The sequence below is a fragment of the Cetorhinus maximus genome, chromosome 18 (assembly GCF_964194155.1).
Source record: "Cetorhinus maximus chromosome 18, sCetMax3.hap1.1, whole genome shotgun sequence".
In the NCBI taxonomy this organism is placed as follows: domain Eukaryota; kingdom Metazoa; phylum Chordata; class Chondrichthyes; order Lamniformes; family Cetorhinidae; genus Cetorhinus; species Cetorhinus maximus.
Window position 1 is genome coordinate 81777287 of NC_135896.1, and position 24203 is coordinate 81801489.

Here is a 24203-nt window from a genome sequence, read left to right on the forward strand (position 1 = left end):
AGGCGGGACATCGTCTCCAAGATGACTGTGCGATGGTCACTCCTACCGATACCGTCTTGGACAGATGCATCTGCAGCAGGTAGTTTGGTGAGGCTGAGGTCAAGTATGTTTTTCCCTCCTGTTGGTTCCCTCACCACCACCAAACCCAGTCTAGCAGCTATGTCCTTTCGGACTCAGCCACTCAGTTGTGGTGCTACCCAGCAACTCTTGGTGATGGACATTGAAGTCCCCCACCCAGAGTACATTCTGCACCTTTCAGTGCTTCCTCCAAGTGGTGTTCAACATGGAGGAGCACTGATTCATCAGCTAAGGGAAGGTGGTACATGGTAATCAGCAGGAAGTTTCCTTGCCCATGTTTGGCCTGATGCCATGAGACTTCATGTGGTCCGGAGTCGATGTTGAAGATTCCCAGGGAAACTCCCTACCGACTGTACATCTCTGCCTGTCCTGTCCTGGCGGTGAGACAGATGATGGTGGTGTTTGGGACCTTATCTGTAAGGTATGATTCCATGAGGATGAATATATGAGGCTGTTGCTTGACTAGTTTGTGAGACAGTTCTCCTAATTTTGGCACTAGCCCCCACATGTTAGTAAGGAGGACTTTGCAGGGTCGACAGGGCTGAGCTTGCCGTCGATGCCAGGTGGTCCATCCGGTTTGATACAGCTGAGTGGCTTGCTAGGCCATTTCAGAGGGCATCAGCCAGACTAGGTAACGATGACAGATTTCCTTCCCAGATGGGATTTTACAACAATTGACAATGGTTTCATGGTCATCATTATTGAATTCAAATTCCACCATCTGGTACAGCTGGATTTGAACCCGGGTCCCCTGAGCATTACCCTGGGTCTCTGGATTACTAGTCCAGTGACAATACCACTATACCATCGTCTCCCCTACTGATTCACCAATAGCCCTTTTCTTGCCGCTAAACCCAATTTTCCCCCCACAATGTCTTCACGAAAATAATGTTTGGAAGGTTTATTTTCTTTGACAAATGAGAGGAGCTCTGTGCCAGCACTTGTCACTGTGACATCATACATAAGGCATGTTTTATTCATGGTTTTGCATCATTGTTTATTCATTCTTTAAAGAATCTCAGTTTGATACCACTCCAGAGCACGCGAGCACAGAACAAGTTGTCCTTTGGCAATGTCATCCCACTCAGAATGCATTTCTGGAAGACAAGCCTTCTCTAGCGCTGTGAAGAATTCGCTTCATTGGGTGGATTCACCCATAGTCTGTGCCTCTAATGCTAGGCAAGGGAGCTATGTGTGAGGGATACTATTGGAATGTGTAATTGCTTTTAAACAAGGGGAACTTTCCATTTATCTCTACTTGTTGGGTAAAAATTTTCTTCTTTATGAATCTTTGGAATTCTCTACCCCAGAGGGCTGTGGAAGCTCAGTCACTGAGTATGTTTAAAGTAGAGATTGATGGATTTCTATATGCCAGTGACATAAAGGGATATGGAGATAGTGTGGGAAAAAGGCATTGAAGCGGATGATCAGCCATGATAGTATTGAATGGCGGAGCAGGCTCGATGGGCTGAGTAGCCTACTCCCACTCCTATGTTCCTACGTTCTTTATCTTTGTCGCTGAATTTCCAGCACCCACTGAGGGAAGGTTTTGTCAGCATTGCTGTCCTCTGCTCCATCACCTATGTGGCCAATCTTCATGTATGCACCTAGACTGTGAGTGGCAGCCCACTATTCCTTTGTGGGAGGAATCACAGTCAAATCCAGAGCTTTCCTCCCTGTATTTCTCCAGTTGGGGAAGGGGCATGGGGTTGGGGTCACTGGACAGCTCTTTCTCTTCCTAGCATAAGGGGCACTGAGGCTGATTGTATCGCTCATTAGCTACTCTGTCTGAAGTCATCCAAATGAGGATTGGACCAGAGCCCATCGTAGTCTGTACAGCACGGAATCACACCATGCACAGGCTGTTCACCAAGAAGATTAGCTCTTCTTTAACATCACATTCTCCTGTGTGGAAATCAGTAGGAGAGCAGGCCTTTCCATTAGCAGCTGGAGGTTGAGGCAGATCATTAACTTACAACTGGCTGGTCTCCAAGCCTGGAGAGTACAAGGTAGGTCCGAAGATCTCCGTGTTTCATAAAAGGTAGCAAGACCATGGGAACTGGAAGCCGGCGATGGGCTCGACTCTGGAGACTCACTCCTAAATGGAGCAGAAAAAAAAAGAAACAAGGAAACATTGTTTTTAATTCAGGGCATGAAGATGCTGTGTTACGCTATTCTCCGAAGGAGCACCAGTTGAAAAAGCTGTTAAAAAGCATATGGGTCCCTTGTCTTTATTATTAGAGGCATTGTACAACAGCAAAGGAGTTATGCTAACCCCCTACAAATCACTGGTTAGGCCTCAGCTGGAGTATTATGTTCATTTCTGGCACCACACTTTAGGAAGGATGTTAAGGCCTTGGAGAGGTTGCACAGTAGGTTTAGTGGAATGGTGTCAGCGAATGAGGGAATTCATTTATGTGGAGAAACTAGAAAAGCTGGGATTGTTCTCCTTAGAGCAGAGATGGCTAAGAAATGTGAATTATGAAGCGTTTTGATGGACTAAATAAGGAGAAACTGTTTCCTGTAGCAGAAGGGTCAGTAACCAGAGGACACAAACTTAAGATAATTGGCAAAACAACCAGGAGGGAGATGACACGTTCCTTTGAAGTTGTGAGTTGCGTGTATTTGGAATGCATTGCCTGAAATTGTGCTAGATGCAGATTCAAAAGTAACTTTCAAAAAGGAATTGGGTAAGTATTGGGAAAGATAAATTTGTAGAGCAATGAGCTAGGAAATGGCATGGCGAGTGGGACTTATTGGATAGTTCTTTCAAAGATCTATAGGCCAATTGGCTTCCTGCTGTGCTGTATCATTCTATGATTCATTTATTTTGTCTGCAATACCAGCCAGGTTCAATCCCGTCTTATAGTACCTGCAGGATCTGGGAGTAGATGGAAGGGAAATGAACCCAACTTAAGGTTACTCAGTACTACCATTCACCGGGTAGATGGCACAAGATGCCATGTCCCAAAATGTTACCCCTCAACGTGTTTCACGTTTGCCACTCACCCTCAGACAAACCTTAGCAGGCCCCAAAGCCAATGCAATGCTTTGGAAGTGTAGTTACTGTTCTAATGTAGGAAACAAAACAGCCAATTTGTATACAACAATCTGCGACCAAATTATCGATTTTATGATATTGGTTGAAAATTGGCCCGGAAATTGGGGGAACTCCCCTGCACTTCTTCAAAAGAAAAACCTTTTATTATTCTTTCACGGGATGTGGGTGTCACTAGCTAAGCCGGCATTTGTTGCCCATCCCTAATTGCCCTTGAGAAGGTGGTGGTGAGCCACCTTCTTTGACCACTGCAGTCCATGTGCTGTAGGTACACCCACACTACTGTTAGGGAGGGAGTTCCAGAATTTTGACCCACCGACAGTGAAGGAATGGCAATATATTTCCAAGTCAGGATGGTATGTCCGTGACTTGGAGGGAAACTTGCAGGTGGTGATGTTCCCATGTATCTGCTGCCCTTGTCCTTCTAAGTGGTAGAGGTCATGGGTTTTGGAAGATGCCGTCAAAAGAGCCTTGGTGAGTTGCTACAGTGCATCTTGTAGATTGTACACACGGCTACCACTGTGCATCGATGGTGGAGGGGGTGAAAGTTGAAGGTGGTCGATGGGGTGACAATCAAACGAGCTGCTTTGTCCTGGATGGTGTCAAGATTCTTCAGTGTTGTTGGAGCCACACTCATCCAGGCAAGTGGAGTTTTACATCCACCTGGGGTTCAACATCTCATCTGAAAGATGGCACCTTCAAAACTGCAGCACTGAGAACATAGGTTCAAATATCTAGAGTGGGGCTTGAACCAATGACCTGCTGACTCAGAGCCCAGAGGGCTACAAACTGAGCCACAGCCATCAACACATTAGCTGCATTTGACAAAGAGACATGGACCCTAGTTAGTGTTCAGAGCAACTATTACAGCATAAAAAGAGGCCATTCAGTGCTTATCCTAAAGGTGGTTGCTGTCGAGTTCCCTGCCGTGCTTTCTTTTATCTTGTTCTACCTTAGCTGTGCTATTTACTTTAGGGGACTGAAAAACTTGGTCGGCCCAGATTTTATTTTCAGAAGGATGTTGATCTAAATTTCGGAGCAATGGAAAATAGTCTGAGGGAAACGACATTATTAAAAGGGAACTGGAAACACTGTAAAATGCCAACAAGCTAAGGCAACTGTCGAGGATTGCCACAGTGCAGATCTTACAGATTTTGCCAAAGGTTCATTTAAATATTTTATATGACTTCTAGAGTCTCAGTGAAGCATGAAATGGGCACAAGTGCTTCAGCTCACCATGAGGCAGTAACGTTCTGAACTCTAACTTGGAGTGGATGGAGTCTGCTCTCCCAACCCAGGGTTCCCTCAGTGTTTCCAACCTGCCAGAACCCGCCCTAGAGTCTCCAGGAATTAAAGATTAATCTCCTGAGCACTGCTGCAAGCAAAACCCAGAAGAAAAATTGTTTTCATTTCTTTGAGCACTTTTGATTTATTGGTTGTAATTGGCTATTCGACTGACAGTCAATTACACAGAGCCTGTTTGCTTTCTAACCGGTTGTGGGTAGGCGGTACACTCTGAGGATGGACTTCTTGGGAGACCAATGGCAGGAGAGTAGGGAGGAGGGACTGGTCAGAGGCAAAAGGTCATGTGATGAAACCTCCTGGAATAGATCCAACCTGGGTTGGCAGCCCAACATGCTGGATTTAGTGGGTTAAATAACTGAACACCAGATGGTGCAATTCTCCAACTGGTCTTCCAGTCTAGTCTCCTCTGTACACACACTAGTCCCTGCAACACTCACCAATCACCTTAATGACATTCGGGTGGTTGAATTCTTTCATGCAGGCTGCCTCTCGCAGAAACTCCTCGATATCTCCAGATGCGTTGATTTCAGCTGCATGGGAAAGATAAAGCAACATAAGAACAGAGGACAGAAGCAGACAATTCGATCTTTGGAACCTATTCTGTAATTCAACTAGATCTTGGCTCACCTTATATTTTAACTCCATCTACCTGCCTTTGATCCATACCTCTTCATACCCTTACCAAACACAAACCTATCAATCTCAGTTTTGACATTTCAATTGACTCCCAGCTTCAACAGCTTTTTGAGGGAGAGCATTCTGGATTTCCATTAACTTTTCTGTGAGGAAAGAATATCACCCCTGAACTGCCTAGCTCTAATTTTAAGATTATGTCCCCTTCTGGATTTCCCCAAATGAGGAAATAGCTTCTCTTTATCTACCCTAATCATCTTAAACATCTCGATTAAATCACCCCGTATCTTCTATACAGTACTCGAGGGAATACAAGCCAAGTCCATGTAACCTGTTCTCATAGTTTAACTCATTTAGCTCTGGTATTGTTTCATCAGATACAAAGAGGGACGGACATCAATCTGAAGCTTCTTTAAGCAGCTTTAGCAACTGCAAGCTCGGCCCTCAATTTGCCATGGCTCCCAGCCTTGGTGATGACCATCTCTCAGTCTCATTAGCCTCAATTAGGAGGTAGTTATCTTTCCCTCCCATTTTTCCAGAATGTGCAAATGTCCCATGCACTGACTCTCATGTGTGTGATCTTCATGTGGCTGGAAATAATATAATTAAGATTTGAAATTTAAAGAATGATCAGATTAACCCTCAACTTCACTAGGTAGGAAACAAAGTGTTACAAAAAGTGAGGGGGGGTAGCATCAATCATCCATGTCGAGTACTAAATGGCTCCAAAAAAAATTAAAGTCAGAATGTTGCTTCAAATTATGCCTGGGGAAAATAGAAGCCTTGTTTTATATGTAGTTTTAAATATCTTAAGAAGAATTTATGTCCTCAAAGAGTGACGAAAAAAGAGCACAACACGGGTTTGAAAATGAGTGGGATAGTGGAGTGGAAGTATGTTAAATGAATATTTAGTTTAAGAGCATAGCACCTTTCATAACTTCAGGACATGATAAAGAATCTTACTGTCAGTGAAGTACTTTTGAAATGTTGTCAGTGCTGTAATGTGGGAAACACGGCAGCTAATTTGTGCACAGCAAGGTCCCACAACAGCAGTGTGATAATGAATAGATAATCTGTTGTAGTGATGTTGGTTGAGAGATAAATACTAAATCAGTAGCATGAGGAGAACTCTTCCTCAAAATAACATCATGCGATTTTTTTTATATGCACTTGAGAAGGCATTAGTTGGTTTAACGTCTCATCCAAAAGACAGCACCTCTGACAGCTCTGTACTACACCCTCAGTACTACACTGGAGTGTCAGCTGAGATGTCCTTAAGCCTCTGGCTGGGACCTGAACCCACAACTTTCTGATTCAGAGGTGAGAATGCTACCCACAACTGAAAACTATCACCAGTTGCTGCAGTGGGAGGGTTAGAATAATAGAGAAATCAGCTTCAATAAGCTAAATGGCCTTTTCTCATCTTTGATTCTCTCAAGCTAGGATGAATGAGAGGGTGGATGGAGAGAGGTATCACTTCATTGGAGCCCAATTATGTCAATCGTGTCAAGGCTGGAAGCCCAAATTCCACGCGTCCATTTCAGCCCAACCACAAAAACACAAAGACCACAAGAATTAGGAGCAGGAGTAGGCCATTCGGCCCCTTGAGCCTGCTCTGCCATTCAATAAGATCATGGCTGATCTGATTGTGACCTCAACTCCACTTTTCTCTGCCCACCATAACCCTGGACACCATTGTCGATCAAAAATCTACCTAATTCAGCCTTGAATATATTCAATGACCCACCTTCCACTGCTCCACAGATGAACAACATTCTGAGAGAACGAAATTCTCCTCATCTCAGTCCTAAATCAGAAACCCCTGATTTTTAAACTGTGTCCCCTCGCTCTAGACTCCCCCCTCAAAGGAGGACATCCTCTGAACATCCACCCTGTTAAGTCCCCTTAAGATCTTATATGTTTCAATAAGATCACCTCTCATTCTTCTGAACTCCAATGGGTATAGGCCCAACCTGTTCAACCTTTCCTCATAAACTAAGCCCTTCATATCAGGACTCAGTTGAGTAAACTTTCAGTCAAATGCTCCTAATGCAATTATATCCTTTCTTAAGTAAGAAGACCATAACTGTACTCCAGATGTGGTCTCATTAAGGCCCTTTACAGCTAAAGTAACACTTCCCTTCTTTTATCGTATTGCATCCTCAAGATGGACAATCGTTTCACTCACTTTTTAACATTTTCACAGCCAACTTTTGAGAGGACCCATCTTCCATCTTTAAATAAGCCTCCTTGACCGAGCCAAACTCTCCTGGAAATTAAAAATGGAAAGAAATGTTGGCAAATCAAATAATAATGTAATCAAAATTTTAAAAATGATGGGGTCCTATGTGATTTCTCATTGGACTCGGGGTGGATTTATGACATTCATCCAGTGTCCTGCAACATTTAATATACAGGCCCAAACTTAAACTACCAACCCCCCCATCACTAAAAAAAACTTGCATTTATATAGCACTTTTCATAACCTTAGACATTCCAAATCACTTTGCAGCCAATGAAATACTTTTGAAATGTCATCTGTTGTAATGTAGGGAATGCAGCAGCGATTTGTGCACAGCAAGCTCCCACAAACAGCACGGTGATAATGAAAGGTAATCTGTTTTAGTGTTGAGGGATAAACATTGGCTCAGAGACTGGAGAAAACTCCCCTGTTCCTCTTCGAATAGTGATGTGAGATTTTGTACATCTATCTCCGAGAGCAGGCAGTGCCTCACTCCCTCAGTGCTGCCCTGGATTGTCAACTAGATTATGTACTTGAGTGGGATTTCTAACCACAATCTTCTGATTCAGAGGGTGAGAATACTACCACTGAGGCAATGTTGATACAGTTGTCAGGTAGCACACCTTCTTCCAATGTGATATCCCTCTGTTGTGGAATAGCCCTTTGAGATTGGCTAAGCAACACGAAGAACCACGTCAGTCCAGAAGGATAGTATGAGTCAGTACCTTCAGGACAGGAAGGGAGGAAAGCTCACCAACCACAGAAAGACTGACCTCTGCCCAGCGTCCGCCCCAGTTCAAGCTGCCTCTCATGGATGAAAATATCTTCCAGCTTCTGCTTCAAAGCATTGCTGATTCCCAAAGTGTCGACTATATCAAGACAAAAAAACAGTTACTAGAGTAGTGTGCAGCACAACAACCTTCACAGACAAATAGAGAGAGACACATACAGAGAATGCCTGAAAGAGTGTGCTGGCATCAAGAACAACAGACAGAGAGACCCAGAATGACTGGGAGAGTGTGCACAGCATGGAGAACACCAGACAGAGAGAGAGACAAACACACGAAGGGCTGAATTTTTAGGAAGGCGGGGAACACATTCCACCCCCCCACCGAATCCAAGAGCCCCACTGCCATTTTACGCTCTAATGAGCATTGATTGGCATAAGGCAGGACTTCTGCCCCTCAGTCAGAGGAAGCCCAGCCTTGAGAGCTGTCAGCCAATCAGATTGGCCAGCAGCTCTCCAGTCCCTCCAGCAACAATGCTGCAGTGGCCGGAAGAGGTACTGCATGGAGCTACCAGAGCCTAGGTCCCAGGAACCGGAGGCCCATCTAAGTGTCAGGAGCCCCAGGGTGGGTCGGGTAGGGAAGGCCTGGGGGGGGAGTCGCGAGGGATAGGCCGGGGTGGTAGGGATGTATGGAGGTCACAGGGCCTTAAGGGGAGGGCCAGTCAGAAGGGGGCTTCTGATGGAGATGCACCCCGCCCCCCAACCTTCCCACCTAAGGACAATCTTTCTTCATTTTTAGCTTTCCTCCCCTGAGCTGTCATCTACCTGCCAGCCTAAAAATTGAGGTTGGGCAGGAAACGGCCCTTAAGTGGCCATTAATTTACCACTTAAGGGCCTCAATTGATGCAAGGGTGGGCTTTCTGTCCGAGGTCCTGCCCATCCCAGTGTAAAATTGCTACAAGTTTGGGGCAAGCGGGAACCCAGAGGGAATCCCGTCCGTGCAATTTCACATTCCCCCTTGCCTTGGAACCCGCCCGGGTGAGGGGAGCATAAAATCTTGGCCAGAATTACTGGGAGAGTATGCACATTTTGGAGAGTATGCAAAGCACATTGGGAAGAGCAGACAGAGATGCAAGAGGCTAGAGAAGGCAACTGAATATGTACAGGACGTTGTCCTTAACTGGACTGTGTGAGTGAATATATAGCGAATTTTGACTTGGTTAGCTCTTGTTTTTTTCTATTGATCATAAATGCCAGCATCACCCATCTAATAAATACTAAAAAAATAAAGTCCAACGTTACAGTCCACCTTAATTGAATGCTACACTCTACACTAAATTAATGCAACAATCCACCTGTATCAAATAATCCATCAGTGGATCATTATATATACATTAGTGGAACATTACAAACTATTATTGAACACTGACTAATCACATTTCACAGATTGCTTTTCCTTAGCCCCAGCAATACAAGAACCAACGGTTTTCATGTGGGTTAAAATTCCTTGTTACTACATTCAGCACAATGGAGGCTAATGCCAGTTACTGCGTGTGCTATTTTAACAATGTGATTAATGCAAAGGTAGATGAACAGATGGTTTTGATTTGAGTATTTTATGCAAAGGGAGGGAAATGTGTGGAACAGACTGCACACAGAGAGAGTGGAGGCGGATAGTGTTAGCAAATTCAAGACAGGGTTGGATTTATTTTTGAGAAAATAAGCGATTGAGAAGGTATAAGGGAAGGGTAAAATTGCAAGCTGCAAAGTGTGTGTACGAGTGCTTAACAAGCCCGCACCACCTTTTCACACGGGTATTAAAATAACTAGCTAGAGTTAATGAGTTAAAATATTTAGAGGTCAGTTTTATACCATCTATCCCTCTGAAATATAAATTTCCAACCTATTTTGAGAATTCTTGAATTAATTTTGCTTTGTGTCCTCTAGTTTTCTATTCACAGCTTAAGTCTAATAATCTGGGATCATAGAATATTACAGTACAGAAGGAACCTCTTTGACAGAGGCATCCAATTAGTCTCACTCACCCGCTCTTTTCCCAGAGCCCTGCAATTTTCTCCCCTTCAAGTATTTATCCAATTCTCCTTTGAAAGCCACTATTGAATCTGTCTGCCCCTTTCTGGTAGTGCATTCCAAATCATATAGCTCATTCATCCTGGCCGCATCTTCTGGCACTTTTGCCAATCACTTTAAATCTGTGTCGTTCGGTTGCTGACCTTTCTGCTAGTGGAAATAGTTTCTCCCCATCTACTCTATCAAAACCCTGTTTGATGTCCTTATTTAAACTCTACAGCCCCACCTGTTATTGTTTGTCATCTCTCTTTCCTTACATCCAATCTTTTCCTGGTCTGCACTGTGACCATTTTCGCCTTGATGAAAGATCTAGCCCAAGACATCTTCCCATCTCAGCTGTGATGCATGAGCATTACATCCTATTTGGATAGTACTGGAAGGTGATGGGGAGAGTCATCCTATTTGCCCCATGGTGATTTACCAGTTACCTGAGGGTACATAACAGGGAATGGGAGAAAGGTCCAGGGGAGGTGACTGATGGTATAGTCAAAGACACGTATTCCCCTACCATCTCTGTGCTCCCTGACCTACACTGACTCCGGCAACACATTGATTTTAATATTTTCATCCTATTTCTTAAATCCCTCCATGGCCTTGCACCTCCCTATCATTGTAATCATCTCCAGTCCAACAACACTGAGGTGTCTGCGCTCTTTCGCAACCCCCATTTCACCATTGGTGGCCACACCCTCAACTGCTAGGCCCAGAGTTCTGGAATTCCCTCCCTAAACCTCTTTACCTCTTTCTGCGCCTTTAAGACGCTTCTTAAAACCTACCTCTTTGACCAAGTCTTGGTCACCTGTTCTAATATCTCCTTATGTGGCTTGCAAGTAAAATTCACTTTGATAAAGCTCCTATAGGTGTCCTACTCTGTTATAGATGCTCAATAAATTGCAAGTTGCTGGCATTGTTTTGAGAAGGCTTTTGAAGGAAGATGTTGATTATATTAAGGGAACTCCAGTGTACAGGAGTATGATGCCTGAAGATTCCACCATGGACGCTTGAGCAGAGGGAAAAGATGATGCCATTAGCTTGACCATGGAGAAGAGGCATTGGAGGAGACAGAGGTGATGCAAAATGGCACAGAGAGGTCAAGGGGGAAAAACAGGCACATAGTGTCATGGTCACAGGCACATAAGAATCATCATTGATCTTGACCAAAGTTCTGTTGAAGAGTCATACGGACTCGAAACGTTAACTGTGTTCCTCTCCGAAGATGCTGCCAGACCTGCTGAGTTTTTCCAGGTATTTTTATTTTTGTTTTGGATTTCCAGCATCCGTAGTTTTTTGCTTTTATCTTAAGATTTTTTTGTTCTTTGGAATGACAGACATGGAATTGGGTGGGAACCTCAGAGCCAAAATTAATGATGAGGCAATAGTTAGAGAAGATGAAGAGGTCTTCAGATGAAGAGATGGGCTTAAGCGCCAGGGATTGAGGGTGGGGTAGGGGGGTGGGGGGTGGAATGATGGCAATTTGGGAAGGGAGAGGAACATGGAGAGAGAGAGGGGGAGTGTTAAAGGTGGTTGAGAGGTAAAGTGCTGGATTGGGAAGGAGTTACTGGTTTCATTAAGATTACCCTAATAGTGGTTGAAGGGGGAGAGAGGGGGAAAAGATGCAGAAGTGCAGAAATGGGGTACTGGGAGACATCCAAGGCAGAGATGTGACTGGTCAATAGAAAGGAGCATGATCCACGGGGATAGCTTCAGTTTTTATACAAACCAATCATGAATTCCTCACGGAGTGTCAGAAGCGAAGATGGGACAAATGAGTAGGAAGGTTAAAGGAGTTTAAAGTAGATGCAGTGATGGTTTGGAGTTACCCTTGCCCTCCAGGAATATCCCAGAGTGATAAGAGAACTTGACCACAGAGAGGGTCAAGTGAGATTACCCGAGGTGGAAAAGATAAACCTGGAGTTTGACAACCAATGCATTAAGTGTGCTAGAGCATATTCCTTCATGCATGAAGTTATAGTGGTGTCTGATCTACTAGGGGAATAGTTAGGATGCGAGGGATCTGGTGGAGACAATGGTATGTATGTTGGTAAATCAGTGAAGAGGGAGTTGGATGCTAAAGTATAGCAAAGGATGTGGAGCAAAAATGAGTAAATGGAGTTGAGGTGCAGATCAGCCATGAATTAACTGAACAACAACTTATATTTATATAGCAACTATAAGGCAATGAAACATCCCAATGTGCTTCACAGGAGCATTATAAAACAAAGTATGACACTGAATCACATGAGGAGGCATTAGGTCAGATGACTAAAAGTTTGGTCAAAGAGGAAGGTTTTAAGGAGCGCCTTAAAACAGGAAAGCCAGTTAGAGAGACGGAGAGGTGTAAGGAGGGAATTCCAGAGCTCGGGGCTTAGGCAACAGAAGGCACGGCCACAATGGTGGAGCGATTATAATTGGGAATGCACAAGAGGCCATAATTAGAGGAGCGCAGATATCTCGGAGGGTTGTGGGCCCAGAGGTGATTACACAGATAGTGGACACAAGGGGATTTGAAAACAAGGATGAGAGTTTTAATGTCAAGACATTGGGCAGAATTTTACGGCCCCGTTGCAGTGGGGGCGGGGCTGTAAAATGCGGCGACTTTGGCGGATCCGTAAAATCCCATCAGCATAAAATTCCACCCATTGCTTGACTGGGAGACAATGTAGGTTAGCAAGTACCGTGGTGTTTGGGGAATGGGATTTGCTGCCAATTAAGACACAGGTAGAAAAATTTTGGATGGCCTCAAGCTTATAATGTGGAAGACCAGCTAGAACTATGTTGGAATAGTCAAGTGTGGAGGTATCAAAGGCATGAATGAGAGTTTCAGCAATATAGAATGAGAAATCAGGCTAGAGGTGCTGAATGGCCAAACGCTGTTGCTCTGTTCCTATGTTATAAATGGATTACAATGATGTTTATTCAGACTCACAAGGCTTGGGATTATCTACCTTTGGACTGGAGTACTAGATTTGATGCTTCATTGCCAAAACTAGCTACAAAGACAACTCTATGTATACATGTGAATAATCAAATAACCAATAGCTTCACATACATGTAGCCTCGATGCGCTCTGCTCCTCTACGGTTGTAGACTCTTCCTGCCCTGTATTGGACCATCTGGCCCACTCCATCGGAAATAGGGCCAAAGGCTTCTCTGTGGAGAGTGATCAGAGAGATCAGCAGCTGGCTTTGTAATACAATGTTTCCACTGGCAAAGTACACACCTCCAAATCACAACAATATTCTGCATGTTACAAAGATGAGGTACTTTTATTTTTCATCCCTTCCCTCAAGAAGCTATTTATACATTGACCAATGCCTCTGTCTTCACACCTAGGGGGACAGCTGTACACAGATTAATGTCTCTCTGTCTCGTCCTCTAAGGTTATATCTGTACACAGTCTGGACTCTTCCAAAGATCAGAAGTGGAGAAAGCAAAAATGAACATCATTTTAATTAATTCATTCAAATATTTAAATATAACGTCCAGTCATTTGTCAGGTTGCGCGATCAGATTAGTTAGCTTTCACTGGCTGTCACATCTTCGTTGACAGTTTTAACCCATGGAAAGTGAACCAACAACATATTTTGTCATGTGACCTAGCCTGCATCAAGGCAGGTAGTGTCATTGGTCTGGCCATGTTACTGTGTGGGAGAGAGGACTCGTAGTTGGGGAGACACATCAATTCTTTGACGTAAATCAACAACAACAACTTGCACTTATATAGCGCTCACATAGTAAGAGGTCCCAAGGTGCTTCAAAGGAGCAACTATCAAACAAAACATGACACCAAGCCACATAAAGAGATATAAGGGGAGGCGATGGCATAGTGGTATTGTCACTGGGCTATTATTCTAAAGAGCCAGGTTAATGCTCTGGGGACCTGAGTTTGAATCCCACCACAGCACATGGTGAAATTTGAATCCAATAAAAATCTGGAATTAAAAATTTGATGATGATCACCATTGCCAATTGTTGTAAAAACCCATCTGATTCACTAATGCCCTTTAGGGAAGGAAATCTGCTATCCTTACCTGGTATGGCCTACATGTGACTCCACAGCCACATGGTTGACTCTTAAATGCCCTCTGAACAAGGGCAATTAGGGATAAGCAATAAATGCTGACTTAGCCAGTGATGGCCACATCCCATGAATGAATTAAAAAAAAGGTAGGTACCATTGGGCAAAGAGGTACAAAAAAGAAAGACTTGCAATTATATAGCACTTTTAGCAACCAGCAGATGTTTCAAAGTGCTTTACAACAAAATGAAGTACTTTTGAAGTGTGTTCACTGTTGTAATGTAGGGAATGCGGCAGCCAATTTGTGCACAGAAAGCTCCTACAAACAACAATGTGATAATGACCAGATAATCTGTTTTTTTGTGATGCTGATTGAGTGACAAATATTAGCCAGGACACTGGGGAAAACTTCTGTGCTCTTCTTCGAAATAGTGCCATGGGATCTTTTATGTCCATTCGAGCCAGCAGACGGGGCTTCGATTTAACATCTCATCTGAAAGGCGGCACCTCCGACACTGCAGCACTCCCTCAGACTGGAGTGTCAGCCTTGATTTTGGTGCTCAAGACTCTGGAGTGGAACTCCACTCTAGTGACTTGAACATGGAACCTTGTGACTTAGAGGCAAGATGTAGGTGTTTAAAGGAGCATTATTAAAGCAGGAGAGAGAGGCAAAGGCAGAGTGATTTAGGGAGGAAATTCCAGAGTTTAGGGCTGAGGCAGTTGAAAGCATGGTTGCCAATGGCAGAGTGATGGCATTGAGTAATAAACTCACCCGAACTGCATTTCCTTTCTCCGGATGTGGTACATAACAAGCAGCACACTGATTAGAGTTAAGGCTGCACAAAGAATTCCAATTATCACAGGTGCCCACGAGATCCTTCGCTCTGTTTCCTCCAACCCTAAGAGAAATATGCCATGAATTATAGGTTAAGCGACTGCCAAATTCTAAGATCAGAGTCCTTTGTCAGCCCCTCACAGCCAACCTCACAACAGAAAAAAAACAACCAGTCATAAAAATGAGGCAGAGTGACAGGTGTTTTGCCTGGTGGCGCAAGGTGTCTGTGCCAATACCCCCTCACATGGTGAGGTGCCCAACCTCTACAGGTCGAGCATCCTTTATCTGAAACCCTCGGGGCCGACTGCATTTCAGATTCCAGATACTTTCAGTTTTCGGATACCACATGGAAACTTACATTACAATAGCCTAAGCCTAGGCTACCTTTAGTCTAAAGTAAATACAGTGGTTGGAAAAGTAAGATGTATCACTGAATAATAAACACAGGGTACCTGTAATAAATTACTTTTTGACATGCTCACCACAAAACTCACAAGGTAAACAGTGCAGACAAACAGCTAGACTTCATCGCGCTAAAGGTCGATGAGGTTAAAAAAAATGCGGGTTTTGGATCTGCTCAGTTTACGGCTAAAGGATTCTCAACCTTGGTGGCAATACAGGCTGGCAGTAGTGGTCAGGTTTAAACAGGAAATGTGTCCATGTGAAAGTCAGGAAGAGAAAAGAATAGTTAAGCATGTAACAGGAAATACATCAAATCTAAATCATTAAAACAGAAATTAATAACAGCAGTAATAATGATGATGAGCATAAGGTTGAGGATGCCACTGTTGGTTAAGTTAATCTTCAGCCATTAACATAATATTTCTCATTAGCCGGGTCCTAGCAGGAAAGTGGGCACAACTCTTGCTGTGCAACAGGAGATTAACACTAAGGGCACCCAACATGCAGTGCAGCAAGGGGCTATATGTCAGGACACTAATTTCTCTAGCAGTAGGGTGTAGGAATCAGGGTCAGCTGTCCAGTACCAGGCTCAGGAGGAAGCTCAGTATCCTCAACAATGGAAATCTCTACCAGTATATCCCCTCAATTTTTTTTTTTATTTTTCCGCCTATAACAACTACAACCTATCTTTGTACAGCGCCTTTAATGAAATAAAACATTATAAAATAAAACATGACACACCACCACATAAGGAGTTTTAGGCCAAATGACCAAAAGCATGGTAGGTTTTAAGGAGTATTTTAAAGGAGGTAAGTGAGGTGGAGAGGTTTAGGGAGGGAATTACAGAGCTTGACCCAGGCATCTGAAAGCACGGCCACCAATGGTAGAGCAATTGGATGCTCAAGATGCCAGAATTAGAGGAACACAGATATCTCAGAGTGTTCTGGGGCTGGAGGAGATTACAGAGATTACAGGAATCTAGCAATAAATTCCTTCTTGCAGTAGATTCCTTCTTGTGTTCATTTCCCTTTAGTTGTAATTTTCCACTAGCAGTAGATTCCCTCTTACATTATATCCTAACAATAAATCCCCTTTAACAGAAGATTCCCTCTTGCACTAGATTCACTTTAGCTGTAGGTTTCTTTGCAGTAGATCCCCCTTCCACTAGATTCCTTCTAGCAGTAGATTACCTCTTACACTAGTTTCCATCTGGAAGTAGATTCTCCCTTGTAGCAGATTACCCATAGCAGGAGAATGTCCAGTGCACTAGGTTCCCTCTTACAGTAGATTCCTTCCAACAGTTGATGATTCTTACCAGTAGATTCACTATATTTCCAACTAGATGTAGATTTGCCATTGCACTAGATTCCCTCTGGCAGTAGATTCCCTCTACCAGTAGATTCCCCCTAGCTCACAGAATAACAGAATGGTTGCAGCCCTGAAGAAGACCATTCAGCCCATCATGTCTGTGTTGGCTCTCTGAAGGAACAATTCACCTTATGCCACCACCTCCCCTGCCTTCTGCGAGAGTAGCCCTGCACATTCTTCCTTTTCAGATAATAATCCAATTCCCTTGGAAGATTCATCTTGCACCAGATTCACTCTAGCACTAGATTCTCTGTTGCAAGATATTCCCTCTGTAAGATTCCCTCTTGCAGTACATCCCCTCTCGCAGTAGATTCCAGCCTGCAGTAGATTCTCTCTATTAGTATATTCTCTGTTTTAGTAGATCCCACCTACAAGATTCCCTCTTGTAGTGGATTCTCTCTAACAGTGTAATGTCTGTTGTGATAGATCCCCTCAACTAATGGATTCCCTCTTGTAGTAGATTCCCTCAGCTGGTGGATTCGATATTGCAGTCGATTCCATCCAGCAGTGGTTCCCTCTTATAGTAGATTCCTAGTTTAAAAAGCCCAAATCAGCCTAGTGGCAGGACTCCCACTGGTGACACTTGCTGAAAATTCCTCAGGACAGCAGAAGCCATAAGGAAAAGTTCAAACAACAACTATAACTAAGGTGACTAATCCTAATGACCACAGTTTTAAAGTGATTGTGTAGCAGTCAAGAGGGATACATCACGGTTCATTCAGCATTGATGAGCCAAAAGGCAGTTTTCATGCAACAAAGGGTGATTTGGTGACTTGGGCACATGTGGGATTAATGGCATAGAAAGTGACACGATTTTTAAACACAGACAGAGATCAGCCACATAACCCAACAGCAGCACAGACAGATCAAAGCAAAATACTGCGGATGCTGGAAATCTGAAACAAAAACAAAAATTGCTGGAAAAACTCAGCAGGTCTGACAGCATCTGTGGAGAGGAAGACAGAGTTAACGTTTCGAGTCCATATGACTCTTATTCAGAGCTAAAGGGAAGTATAAATGTGGTGAAATATATACTGTTTAAAGATGGTGGAATAGGAGAAGCAGCACAGACAGGCTGTGAATTCACCATTAAAATGGCCAGCCACCTGATAACAAGAACTCAGAGGGATGCCTGGCTTCCAGTATTATTAAAATACGGCACGAATCACAAAGAATTTGGAGCAGGACCATGTGACACACATTCCCACAATGAAGATATTCGTGATGGACAAGGACAGGGGGTTATAACCAACATCCCAGCGAGGGATAAAGAGAAAAGAAAAATGATACATTGGACAGATTTTTGATCGACAAGGGAGTTATGGGAGACAGGCAGGAAAGTGGAGTTAAGCCCACAATCAGATCAGCCATGATCTTATTGCATGGCGGAGCAGGCTCAATGGGCCGGATTACCTACTCCTGCTCCATCTTCTTATGATCTTAAGAATTTGCACAAAGTATTCAGACTCTCATGACAGAGGCAGAGTGACTGAGAGATACAGAGAGCCTGAGGGAATCATTTGCCTCTTCACTGTCCAGGAGGCTGCTCATTTGTTGGAGGACACAGCCAATTTTCATCCCATTTATGTCAAAGGAACCACAATCGAATGGGATTGATACCAGCCAGGTGGTAAAGTCAAAAATTACTCTCATATGTAAGAAAAGGTAAACAGGTGGACGGTCCAGAGAGCACAACTAAACAATAGAGACTAAATTTAAGAGGAGCTAATATACAGTCAAAGGGACTAAAAATTGGCAACTTAGCAATCTATACAAACACACAGAAGAGAGTGAGAAATACACACAGAACAACAAATTGTATTTATATAGCGTTCAATGTAGTAAAACGTTATTGATGATTCATAGGAGTGTTATCAAACAAAATTTGACACCAAGCCACATAACGAGATATTAGGGTAGATGACCAAAAGCTTGCTCAAAGAGGTGGGTTTTCAGGTGTTAAAGAATAAAAGAAAGCTGGAGAGGTTTAGAGAGGGAATTCGAGATCCTTAGGAGCTAGGCGCTGCCTCCAATGGTGGAGTGATTACAACTGGCAATGCTGAAGAGGCCAGAATTAGAGAGGTGTAGATATCTCAGAGGGTTGCAGGAGGAGGTAACAGATACAGAGAGGGGCGAAGCCATGGAGAGATTAGAAAATAAGGCTGAGAGTTTTAAAATCAAAGTATTGTTTAACCAGGAGCCAATGTAGGTCAGCGAGCTCAGGGGTGCTGGGTGAAGGAGATTTGATTCAAGTTAAGACAGCAGAGTTTTGAAGGAGCTCAAGGGTATGAGACAAAAACAGAAATAGCTGGAAAAACTCAGCAGGTCTGACTTCATCTGTGGAGAGGAAGACAGAGTTAACGTTTCGAGTCCATATGACCCTTCATCAGAACTAAGGAAAAATAGAAATGAGGTGAAATATAAGCTGTTTAAGGGGGGTAGGACAGATGGAGCTGGATAGAGGGCCAGTGATAGGCGGAGGAAAAGGAGAGATTGCCAAAGATGTCATAGACAAAAGGACAAAGGGGTGTTGACTGTGGTGATATTAGCTAAAGGATGTGCTATTGATGACATTAAGGGTAGAAAGCAGGACGAGCAAGTGACAGATAGCCCTAGTGGGGGTGGGGTAGGGGGAAGGGATTGAAATAGGCTAAAAGGTGGAGATAAGACAATGGATGGAAATAAATTTTAAAATAATAACAGAAATAGGTGGGAAAAGAAAAATATATTAAAAAAATATATAAATTATTAGAAAAAAGGGGGATCGGAAAGGGGGTGGGGATGGAGGAGAGAGTTCATGATCTAAAGTTGTTGAACTCAATGTTAAGTCTGGAAGGTGGTAAAGTGCCTAGTCGGAAGATGAGGTGCTGTTCCTCCAGTTTGCATTGAGCTTCACTGGAACATTGCAGCAGGCCAAGGACAGACATGTGGGCATGAGAGCAGGGTGGTGTGTTGAAATGGCAAGCGACAGGGAGGTCTGAGTAATGCTCGCAGACAGACCTCAAGTGTATGAGGGTGGAGGATGGGGGGATGACCAGGAGTAGATTGGAATAGCAGCAAATGAGCTGAGGCAGGGCAGAGTCAGGCAATGTTACGGAGGTGGAAATAGGCGATCTGAGTGATTGTGTGAATATGTGGTCAGAAGCTCATCTTGAGGTCAAATTTGACACCAAAGTTGTAAACAGTCTGGTTCAGCTACAGAAAGTTGCCAGGGAGAGGGATGGAGTTGGTAGCGAGGGAATGGAGTTTGTAAAATGGACCAAAGACAATGGCTTCAGACTTCCCATCATTTAATTGGAGGAATTTTCTGCCCATCCAGTACTGAATGTCAGATTAACAGTCTGACAGCTCGGAGACTGTGGAGGTGCTGAAAGGTGGTGGTAAGGTAGAGCTGGGTGTCCTCACTGTAAATGTGGAAATGGAAGCTCCTTTTTCAAATTATATCACCAAGTGGGGGGGCACATAGATGGAAGGAGGAGCATGTAAATGACAGGAGAGGTCCTTGGGGACACCAGAGGTAACGGTGCAGGAGCAGGAAGAGAAACCATTGCAAGTGATTCTCTGGCTACGACTGGATGCATAAGAATGAAATCAGGCAAGTGTAATCCCACCCTACTGGACAACAGTGGAGCGGTGTTGGAGGAGGATGGTGTGGTCAATCATAAGAACATGGGAACATAGAACGCAGAAGCACCAGTAGGCCATTCATGTCAAAGGCTGCAGACTGGCTGAGAAGGTCAAGTAGGAAAAGTTAACCTTTGTCACAGTCACATGGGATTTCATTTGTGAATTTGGTAAGAGCCGTTTCAGTACTATCACCTAATTGGAGGGATCCAAACATGGAGTGCCTGTAGAGATGGTCATGGATTTGGGAGGCAGCAGCATTGAATATGGAGAGGAAAGGGAGGTTGGAGGTGGTCGGCTGCAAGGACAGAGACAGTCAGGGATAAGTTTTTTGAGGAGAGGGGTGATGAGAGCAGAGGCACAGAACCTGAGGAAGGACAATCATTCATAATACCAGCTAACATAGGGACCAGGAAGGGAGGTTGGATGGTCAGTAGTTTAGAGTGAATAGGGTCGAGGGAGCAGAAGGTGGGTCAAATGGACAAGATGAGCTCGGAGTGTCCATGAGTGAGGGGAGATAGGAGAGAATCTAGATAGGGAAAGATGCGCATTCAGGAATAGGTTGGGAGGGAGGATTAAAGGAAGTTTGGCCGATTTGGTTAGTAGATGGGAGGGTTAGAAAATGAGTTGCAGTAAAAAAAAGAAGCTGGGGATTATCTTTGCATTCCAGGACGATCCTGGATTGGTGAGCAGTTTTAGCAGATGAGAGCAGGACCCAGTAATGCTTTATGTGGTCTAGCCAGATCTGGCAGTGAACAGCAAAACGAGTTGTCCGCCACATCTGTTGAAGTCTGATTCCCTTGAACTTAAGAGAGCCAAGGTATGGGCCATACCAGGAGAAATAGCCAGGGTTAGAGAGAGGTATGGTTTTAATGGGCCTAGGATATTGAGGTGGTGCTGAGAGTGCAGTTGAGCAACACAGGCGGTTTCAGAGAAAGAGCCAAAAAGAATACACAGTAAGGGAGAGAGAGAAAAAGGCAGACTTGCGTTAGGAGAAATAAAGAAAAACACACACAGAAAGGAGAGGATTGTTGTATGTGCCTGCATACAATGTAACAGTGCTCAGCAGAGCAAGAGTTAATGTGCAACTGGAGAATAGCACTACCCACTGTATGATGTATAGAGTCACGTGGTAATAGATGCAGAGAACAATCTAGAGAGAACACTCTGGAAGCAGACTGAATGAAAGTAACAGCATCATGCATGACAGTAACCTGGAGCCTGTAAATAGTTAAAGATTAACAATAAAGGGTTCATGTTTAATTATACAAGTCTCAAGATCTCATTATTGAGGCATCTAAGAACCCATATTACAACAGGAGTTGTACTCAAAAAGGAGAGAGGAGACAAAGACACACAAACCTGAGATAAAGAGAAATGCAGACAGAAAGGAAAGAATGAGAAAGACGTGCACAAAGGGAGATAGAGAAACACACACAGAGAACAGGAAGGTTAAAGGGAAATGATAGAGAAATACACACAAAGGGAGAGGCTAGGAAATGGAGAGCAGTGAGGGAAAGGGAAAGGCAGGTGGCCTGTGAAACTCATGGTAGATAGTAGGTTAAAGGGTATATGGTAATAAGCATCATTAAATCATCACGCTATGTGCAAAAGTACAATTGGATAATGCCTCAAACTCCCTCCTAGTTCTATTTCAGGTGACCAGTGAGTGACTTCAAACCACATGCTGGGCAAACACTCTGACTGAAGTGCAAGAAGCTGAGAAATGTCTATTCCCACCCCCATGAAATGCTGCTCCTGTTCCATCCGCTACAGAGTAAAGGAAAGGTTCATGCTGAGTGTCTGATGTATATTCATCTCGCACCTCAACAACATCATGCCCTCCCCAACAGACGTTTGAAAGACATTGTTTCCTATTTCTCGTAACAAGAATTAAGGCATTTTGCACTCACCAACCTAAAGTCAGAGCTAGGAATGGAACAGCACCCCTTTGATAAAATCCACATAGCGTTGATGTTGAATATTTCCATATGGCAAAGCTCTCTTGCCTTTAGACCAACAAAATAATTCAGCCTCAAGGGACAAGGCACTCCTGCAGGAAGGCTGCATCTCCATTCTTCAGAATAACTCTCCAGCGGCTGGTGTCAGCAGGATTGGAAGTTAGTGCCAAACGATGGGCCAGTTTCCCTCTGTCGACCTGTGTCTACAAGGAACTGGGCTGAGACTAACCCAGATTTATTTCATATAAAATAAGACCATAAGACGTAGGAGCAGAAGTAGTCCATTCGGACCATCGAGTTTGCTCCGCCATTCAATGAGATCATGGCTGATTTGATAATCTTCAACTCCACTTTCCTGCCTTTCCCTGGATTCCCTTACTGATTAAAAATCTGTCAATCTCAGCCTTGAATATACTTAATGACCCAGCCTCTACAGCTCTCTGTGGTAAAGAATTCCACAGATTAACAACCCTCTGAGAGAAGAAATTCTTCCTCATCTCTGTCCTAAATGGGCGATCCCTCACTCTGAGATTATGCCTTCTGGTCCTAGACTCTCCCACAAGGGGAAACAACTTCTCAGCATCTACCCTGTCAAGCCCCCTAAGCATCTTAGATGTTTCAATAAGGTCGCCTCTCATTCTTCTAAACTCCAATGAGTACAGGCCCAACCTACTCAACCTCTCCTCATAAGAAAATCCCTCCATACCCAAGATCAACATGGTGAACCTGCTCTGGATTGCCTCCAATGACAGTATATCTTTCCTTAGATAAGGGGCTCAAAATTGTTCACAGCATTCTAGATGTGGTTTAACTTGTATAGTTTTAGCAAGGCTTCCCTATTTTTATACTCCATTCCCTTTGAAATAAAGGCCAACTTTTGCCTTACCTATTACCTACTCAACTTGTATGCTAGCTTTTTGGGATTCATGCACGAGGGCACCCAAATCCCTCTGTGCTGCAGCTTTCTTCAGTCTTTCTCCATTTAAGTAATATTCAGCTCCTCCAAAGTGCATAACCTCACATTTTCCCACATTATATTCCATCTACCATGTTTTTGCCCAATCACTTAACCTGTCTATATCCCTCTGTAGACTCCTGGTGTCATCCTCACCACTTGCCTTACCATTTATTTTTGTGTCATCCACAAACTTGGTGACAGTACGTTCATTTCTCTCATCCAAGTCATTAATATATATTGTAAATAATTGTGGCCCCAGCACTGATCCCTGTGGCACTCCACTCGTTACAGGTTGCCATCCTGAAAATGCCCCCCGTATCCCAACAATCTGTCTTCTATTAGTTATCCAATCATCTATCCATGTTAATATACTACCCCTAACACAATGGGTTTTTATCTTATTAAGTAGCCTTTTGTGTGGTATCTTATCAAATGCCTTTTGGAAATCCAAATATATTACATCTACTGGTTCTCTTTTATTTATCCTGCTTGTTACCTCCTCAAAGAATTCCAATAAACTTATCAGGCATGATTTCCCCTTCATGAAGCCATGCTGACTCTGTTTGATTAGATTATGTATTTCTAATTGCTCTGCTATTACATCCTTTATAATAGACGCTAACATTTTCCCAATGACGGAATCTTCATAGATAGCAGAAGAGGAGAGTTTCATACTATTAGCTAGATTAGATTCCAACTTGTAACTCACTCCCAGATGTCCATTAGGAGTTTAGAACCATAGAAAGTTTACAGCACAGAAAGAGGCCACTTGGCCCATCATGTCTGCGCCAACTGAATATCAAGCCACCCAGCCTAGTCCCACTTTCCAGCATTGCCTTGCAGGTTACGGCATTTGAGGTGCAAATCCAGACACCTTTTAAATGAGTTGAGGGTTTCTGTCTC

The 24203-nt window shown here is 43.6% G+C and overlaps 1 protein-coding gene across 2 annotated transcripts in view; it reads right to left on the reverse strand.

Moving 5' to 3' along the window:
- Window positions 1-24203, reverse strand: part of tyro3 (TYRO3 protein tyrosine kinase) — a 98982-nt gene that overhangs the window by 9341 nt on the left and 65438 nt on the right. For both annotated transcript variants that reach the window (XM_078563063.1, XM_078563062.1), the window contains exons 10-15: window positions 14925-15051; window positions 13184-13284; window positions 8090-8185; window positions 7263-7343; window positions 4879-4971; window positions 2055-2176 (exon numbers count right to left, since the gene is read on the reverse strand). In XM_078563063.1, the coding sequence (XP_078419189.1) occupies window positions 2055-2176; window positions 4879-4971; window positions 7263-7343; window positions 8090-8185; window positions 13184-13284; window positions 14925-15051 (620 nt within the window). The remainder of the gene's footprint in view (window positions 1-2054; window positions 2177-4878; window positions 4972-7262; window positions 7344-8089; window positions 8186-13183; window positions 13285-14924; window positions 15052-24203) is intronic.